Source organism: Eschscholzia californica, unplaced genomic scaffold, assembly GCF_041429995.1.
Source record: "Eschscholzia californica isolate CP2 unplaced genomic scaffold, dmEscCali1.0.p SCAF_5, whole genome shotgun sequence".
NCBI lineage: Eukaryota > Viridiplantae > Streptophyta > Magnoliopsida > Ranunculales > Papaveraceae > Eschscholzia > Eschscholzia californica.
This window is the reverse complement of record NW_028238472.1, coordinates 40,889,916-40,897,300: the sequence shown is the minus strand read 5'-3', so window position 1 is coordinate 40,897,300 and position 7,385 is coordinate 40,889,916. Positions and strand designations below refer to the sequence as shown.

Genomic DNA, 7,385 nt, shown 5'->3' with positions numbered 1-7,385 from the left:
TTTTCAATGTGAGTGTTGCATTAGAGGTGCTTTTATAAAAGTGATTGAGGTGTGCTAAATAATTACATAAATGTTTTTGAGAATGGGATTTGGCTTGAGAATATTTAAAGGAAATCAAAACATTAGGGCAAAACCGATGTGGGGCTTGGCTAAATAATTACACAATGACAAACACCCACAAAACTTCACGCATTGCTTGTTAATTTCGCTCCCACGACATTTAAGACCCTTTGGAGCACGATTTTGATTTTTACGCTCGTTGAAGTGTGACAATCTTGTTCAAAAAAGTACTCGCTCGTTGATCATTGCTAATGATCGCATCGGTGGCAATATGTAAATAAGCATTAACAAGCACATTATCATCTACATGAGTATAACGCTTAGGATTTACCGACGAATTCGGCGTTTCATTAAAATCAAAAGTTTCTTCGACCCCATCATTCGATAAACCAATTTCCTCGTAATTTTGTAACATCTCTTGAAAGCTTTCATTATTGTTAAAGCTTTCATTATGTTGGGAGTTTGGACTAGCCATAGAAAAATGGAGAGAAGTTGTAGAGATAATGAAAGATGAAGAGAGAAGACAAAGAGGAAGAGAAAGTTCGCATTAATTAAGAGAGAGAGGAGAAATTGAGAGAGAGAGAGAGAGGTGAAAGGAGTATTGGGGTGGATCCCCTTTAATAGGGGATCCACCCCAATACTACCGTTCGGAGTCCCCAACTAGCCGTTGGGGCCTCCCAACGGTAATCTATTGGGGTTGGGAGCCCCTCAGTCCGGGCTCACAGGGTTGGGAGAAGGGAAACTATATAAGAAAAGCCCATGATTTAGACCCAAATATGGAAAAAACCTACTCGGGAATAATAATGTAAAAAAATCCCAATTTTTAAACGGTTGGTAACACTTTTGAAACAATTGACAACACTTCTGAAACTGTTGGAAACACTTTTGAAATGTTAAAAACATTTTTGAAACTGTTTCACTCATCTACAAAATTGTTGAGAGAAAGTTCAAAATTGTTGATAGAAAAGTGTGATTTGTTCAGATATTTTCAAAAATGTTTCGATAAAACTGTATTTTTACAAAATGAGTTCTTTTTTACATTAATATTCAGATTTGGGTCTAATTTCTTATTACTCCCAAATTTTGAATTTTATAATTATCTTCTCTATTATTCTTCAACAAGAAAAAAGAAAAACATCATATCGTGAGTCAACCATTTAGTACAAGAATAAAAGTAATGAAAACATTTTAAGCCAACCCTAATTCAACAATTTGGCTGATTGGCCTATGGATGTCGTATTATCTTCAAATTTGTACAGTCTTAGACTTTTTTTTCTCTGAAAGTATATAGTCCTAGACTTACCTAAATTTGTTGTTCTTCACACCTCAAGAAATTGGGGGATGCTTATCAATTAATATTGATCTAAATTACCACAATTATTAGTAATTTTAACAGTGTTTGAGCCAGTAATACACCTTGTGGCTAGAAAATAGGCAAGAGATCCTTCACTGGAAAAAAGGGAGGAAAATGTCATTTTTGCCCATTTGTTTTTGCTACATTATTATACGATAAATGACATATAAAGAATAAATATTTAGGTAGTATGATAATTCATAATTCACAACAGAAAGAAAAGATTATAGTTCGTAATGTGTTGTAAAGCAAGAAATTTACGGAGAAAGACAAATAAAAAAGAGAATATCATTGTCTCGATCAGGAGAAAACAAAATTTTGTAAAACTATATGTCAAAAGAGACTTCCATGTATAGTCTCAAGAGGTGTTTGATTTTTGCACTTATCAAGTGATTTTCATTTATTAAGTGAAGACCCACAATTTTAAGTCGTTTATTTTTTTCACTTAATAATTGAAATCACTTCTTAGTAGTGAAACAAAAACTGCAATTACTCCATAAGAGAATTCACTCTCATGAGTTTTTGGTGCAGAAGTTCAAATCTAGGTTAGCAGGTTGGAAAAAGAAGTTAACAACACAAGCAGGCAGAACAACTCTAATCAAGGCTGCTCTAAACCCTATCAGCACTTACTTTCTAAGTCTCTCTATTATTCCTCAAGGGACCTTACAACAACTAGAGAGGATTGTCCGTAATTTCTGGTGGGATCATGAGGACGACATAAGGAAAATGCACTTCCTACCCTGGGAAATCATCCAAAAACCTAAATATTTAGGAGGTCTGGGAGTCCGGTGTCTGGCCAAAATTAACGAATCTCTAGTGGCTAAATTAGCATGGAGATTCATTACAAACCCTCAATCAGTTTGGGCTCAACTACTACAGGCTAAATATTACAGTACAGGGGATTACTGGACGGAAAGTAAAAAAACCAATTCTTCACCAATCTGGTCGTCCATTCTTCAAGTGAGAGACACTCTCAGCCGGAATTATTGTTGGCAGGTGGGTGATGGTTCGTCTATCCGCATTAATGTCGATCCATGGGTTCCTAACCTACCTGGTTTCAAACCTGAAACAAATACAAGAGCTTCAAATTATTTTTATGTTTCAGAGTTAATGAGGAATAAGAAATGGCATGCACCACTAATCAGTGATCTATTCACAACACAATCAACTACAGAAATCACAAAGATCCCCTTATCCGACTGCAATCAAACAGATAGGATGATCTGGACTCCACACAAAAAAGGCATTTTCTCGGCAAAGTCTTATTATAGACAAATCACACCTCAGATCAGGAATCTTAGAGGAGGTCAAGACTTCCCATGGTTAAAATTGTGGGAGTTGAACTTCATCGAACCTAAAGTAACTATGTTTATTTGGAAGTTGATCAATGAGGGATTACCGACTTTATCGAGCATAAGCAGAGGGAACCTTGCAGTAGATCCAACTTGTGGGTTGTGTCAACAAGATTCAGAGACTTCCAACCACCTTTTTGGAGATTGCACTCGATTTCAGGAGCTCCTAACAATGGCAGAGCCGTTCACAACGTTACCTCGTAACAAAGAACCATCTGACTTAGTCAAAGATCTACTATCAAATATTAAAGATCAAAGAAGGGCAGTGTTCATCTCATACTTGTTATGGTTTTTTTGGAAGGCTCGAAATGGGTTTTACTTCCGCCAAGAACCTGTGAACCTTGAAGCAGTTATACAACAGGCAAAGCTGAAATCGAAGGGTTTCGTTGACAGACTTGATAGCCCGAGGAACAATATCACCATATCTTCATGGATTCCACCCCAAGGAGCCTGCCTCAAGTTGAACTTCGACGGTGCTTTCACCAGCAATGGAGCGGCTATAGCTGTCCTTCTACGAAACAATAATGGAGAGAGATTATTAGAGAAAATGGAGGTGGTAGAAAGTGAGTCGGCTCTGGAATGTGAGACCAAAGCTTGTCTGAAAGCTTTGCTAATGGGTGTTGAATTAGGGTTGTCTGAATATATAGTGGAAGGGGATTGCAAGACAATCATAGATATTATCCTCAACGGTCCAGATTCGAGCCCATGGAGATTAAAGCCCTATGTGATAGAAGCTTGTGCCCTAAGTCAAAGTCCTCAGCTAAAGGCACTCCAATTCTGTCCTCGAGATTCGAATGAGGACGCCCACAGACTGGCACATTCGGTGTTAAGTCTGAACGTCTAAACTGATTACTCCTTGTTTCTCTTTGTCCTAATTGGTTGTATTTCAATTTCTTTAACTTCTATTTGTACTCTCAACTAGCTTTTGGCTAATCAATGAAGTTAAGTTTCCAAAAAAAAAAAAAAAAAAAAAAAAAATATATAACAACAACCAATTATCATAGCTAAAAACAAAACATCAAATAATTGATTAAGCACAACACTTCTTTATGACTTTAAGAAAGCTCTTCCCATCCATCATTCATCTTTCAGTGAGGCATTTTCCCTAAAATTTTCTCATCGCTCCTCTTTCACTAATCATGTAACCATCCAAACTCCATTATTCAACGTGGTCTCTTTCTCCTTTATAATTCTTAAGTGTTTGCAATTTATGTTTCGATAAAAAGTATTCGCAAGTTTTAGTTTTTTTGTTCAACTTAAATCATTAACTCAATGAATTAGTATGAAGTGCTAACTTTCATTACTTTAAAATAAGGTCAACATAGACATACTATCATTTTATAGCACTTAGAATTAATATAAAAATAAAAATCATACACTTAGAAGTAATTAAAAAACAAACAACATGACTTACAACCGATCACTTATTAGTAATTATCATTTACTAAGCAGTATCACTTCTAAGTGCTAAAAATTCAAACACCCTCTAACTAATGCTCTAAATGGAGAAACGAATTCATCAAACTAAAAATCGAATTGATTTTGATACATGTAAAAGTTACAGTTTTAGACAGAATTTTCAAAAAAAACTTAATCAAATGATGATATACTCGGTGTCTTTGTCGATTGGATCTCTCTCTTACTGAAATGACATTAATAATGGACTAATGATAAAATCATATTTCTAATGGATAGTCGAAGCGTTGAAAGCTTGTCAAACAGAAACAAGGAAAGAACGAATTTATCTTGATACACAACACCGAAAATATTTTATGCTCATAATTTATTATGAACAATTGCATTTTGCTTGTTTATAGCATATTGTTTACGTTCGTAACTCGATTTAAAGAGAAACCAAAAATTGATTTAGAAAGGAAAAAGATTATGTATTCAAATTGAAGAACAAAATATGATTTTTCTTCATTCATAACACATTATGAATAATCATAATGCATTATGGTAATTCATTGAATTGTAGAATGAAGAAATATTTTGGTCAGAAAAATGTGAATTTTGGATCTTCCGTCAATTGTGGTATAATTCCTCTAATAATTGTCCATTTCGTAACACAATGAATTTCAACTCCATTGTTTCAATTTAATATCTATTTAAATTTCAAATCTAACTTTATTACCATGTGATCAGCTAATATTGTAACTCATTGCTCACAAGATTTAAAAAAAAATACAAGTTGAGGTAGCATGCAAGATTTTATTGTGATTTTGTCTAAGTAATCTAGAAGTTTTTGGCACCTAGTTCCAACTTGATCTAGGACCCAATCAACTTCAAATATCCATGGGCATGAAGAAGTCTTATCCCTAACTAATGTGTCTCATTGGACTGATTATGTCATAAAATGGTCTGGAAAATCTTTCTCTTGGAGCTATCTTGACTCTTGTACAATATAGTTAGAATGGAACAAAAATAATTTTTCTAAAGAGATTTTAGTCAGGAACCAATTAGCAAGCTGTAAAAATGAAGTTGAGTCGGTCTACCCACCAAAGATATTAGGATCCAACCGATCGGATGTTGAAATTTTGGACAAACAATTAAAAAACTTATTTTTATAAAAATTGAAACTTGTTTTCAAAAATTTGAATTTAAATTTTATCTCTAATAGTTATGTGTTTTGGTAAAAATATATGGAGAGATATATCTTTTTGTAAAAGGATTAGGGTGTGTCCCGTGTCCTAGCGCACGAACAGTTGTATCAATCGAATTTAACGATTTTCTATATTTCTTGGTGTTATATAGTGGATACCTATTTTTTGGTATTATACTTATTGTTTTGTTTTCTTTTGTTTCTTTTTTTTTCTTAAATTAGTTATTCTATTGAGAGAGGGAGAGATTTCAAATTCTTTTTTCTAGCCCTTGCAATATCTTTTGTTTCGTATTTTCTTACACGGTTATTTTGTTAAATAGTTTATTTTATTTTAAGAAGGATTATATTTTAAATTTTGGGAAAGGTTTCTAGACAATATCATTTATTAAAAAAATGATGTTTGTCCCAGTCATCGTTTTTCCCTTCTGTTTTATTATATAAATTTTACTTGAGGAGTGTCTTTATTTTCTATAAATTAGATTTTCTCTAAAACATATTTAAGGTATTTGTAAAACGACGTAGAGACTCTGTTGAAAAACTTTTGACATCTTTAATATGTTTTAATGCTTCTAAAGTGAAATCTCCACAAATTACTTAGTAATTTCACATAGGCTTGTCATATCTTGGAAATAATTTGCCTAGTATCCTTCAAGTAATCTCGACCGAGAGGGGGCTAATGATACTTTAAGGAAAGTGTACCTAGTACACGTTTCAAGTCTCTAATCTCCATCCCTCTTGGTTTTGTTTTCGAAGACAATCTATCTAACATCCAATCCATAGACTCGGACACCTGAGTGGTCACCCGGTTGGCTTATGAATTCAAAATACACTTATCTGTTAAATAGATTAGGATTGTTTAGATTTTCGTGTGTTCGATTAACTAGATTTACTTGTGTATTCAAAATACACCTAGAGAGAATTATTTTTCTCCTAATCTCTCTGGCTCTGGGCTTCATCTCTCTCCATATCGGTTGCTCTCTTCTTCTCTCTATCTCACATTTTTCTCTATCTCACGGTTAAACAATATCAAAGTCTATTCACTCAATTTTTTTTATTTGGGACATCATAGATTTTCCTCAGTCAGACATTTCGCTCAGATGACAACTTTTTATTTTAGAATTATAGATTTAATCTCAACCCAATGGAATTTTTCACCAACGTAATTGTGTTTACGATGCTGGACAAAATGGAGTTGGCAAGCGTAAACATCGTCACTTACTCAATCTGACTCATGCTTTATGATTCCAAGTTAATCTTTCTATTTTCTTCTAGTGGGAATGTCTTAAAACAATTACTTACGTTATTAACAAGATCTTACTCCACTTCTTTCATACATATCTCCTCGTGAAGTAATATGTTATTCATCATCATATTATTAGCATCTCCGGGTGTTAGGTTGACTTCGTTTCGCCCATAATATTCATGTCACAAACTTCGACAAAGGAGCGAAATTGGACATGTTAATTTGTTCGATACCCGTCTTGCAAAAAAAGATATTTGATTTATGATCTTGAGAGCAAAGCTCTTTATGATTCACCTAATGTTTGTTTATTTGAAGACAATTTTCTATATTTCTTTGTCCTAGTTGATTCTTCAGAATCACAAACTTGTACACCTTTCAATCTCAGCATCCTGGATAACCATATCCAGTACTTTTCTCCTATTGCTGCTCAAGATTCACATATGTTTACAATAAAACATTTATAGTAATTAATTTGTGAACATTTTATTTATATTTCTAGAGACAAAGTTGAATTCTTATATTAGAAACCTAAAAATGAAACTTAATTAAGGTCGCGGATTTGGGGAATAAAAAAAATTCTCCCGAGAACAAAAATTTTAGTCGATAATTAATGACTCAGGGACATATTTTTTTAGTCCAAAATTTGACTTGATCAAACATTGCCTCCCTAATCTTCATCTTTTATCTATCTCTCTCCTATTGTTCTCTCTCCCACTGTCTCGCACCATCTCTCTATTGTTCTCTTATTCTTTCCCTCTTCTTCTCTTAGTCTCT

The 7,385-nt window shown here is 33.7% G+C and overlaps 1 protein-coding gene across 1 annotated transcript; it reads left to right on the top strand.

Moving 5' to 3' along the window:
- The first annotated feature begins 2,938 nt into the window (after positions 1-2,938).
- Positions 2,939-3,610, top strand: LOC147539238 (uncharacterized). Its single transcript, XM_086643094.1, has one exon. It carries the CDS (start codon positions 2,939-2,941, stop codon positions 3,608-3,610), a length of 672 nt encoding a protein of 223 aa, XP_086499220.1.
- The last annotated feature ends 3,775 nt before the right edge of the window (positions 3,611-7,385 follow it).

Bases quoted from the DNA above. Each gene is read 5' to 3' on its own strand.
- LOC147539238 (XM_086643094.1), top strand. From the start codon at position 2,939: ATGGCAGAGCCGTTCACAACGTTACCTCGTAACAAAGAACCATCTGAC.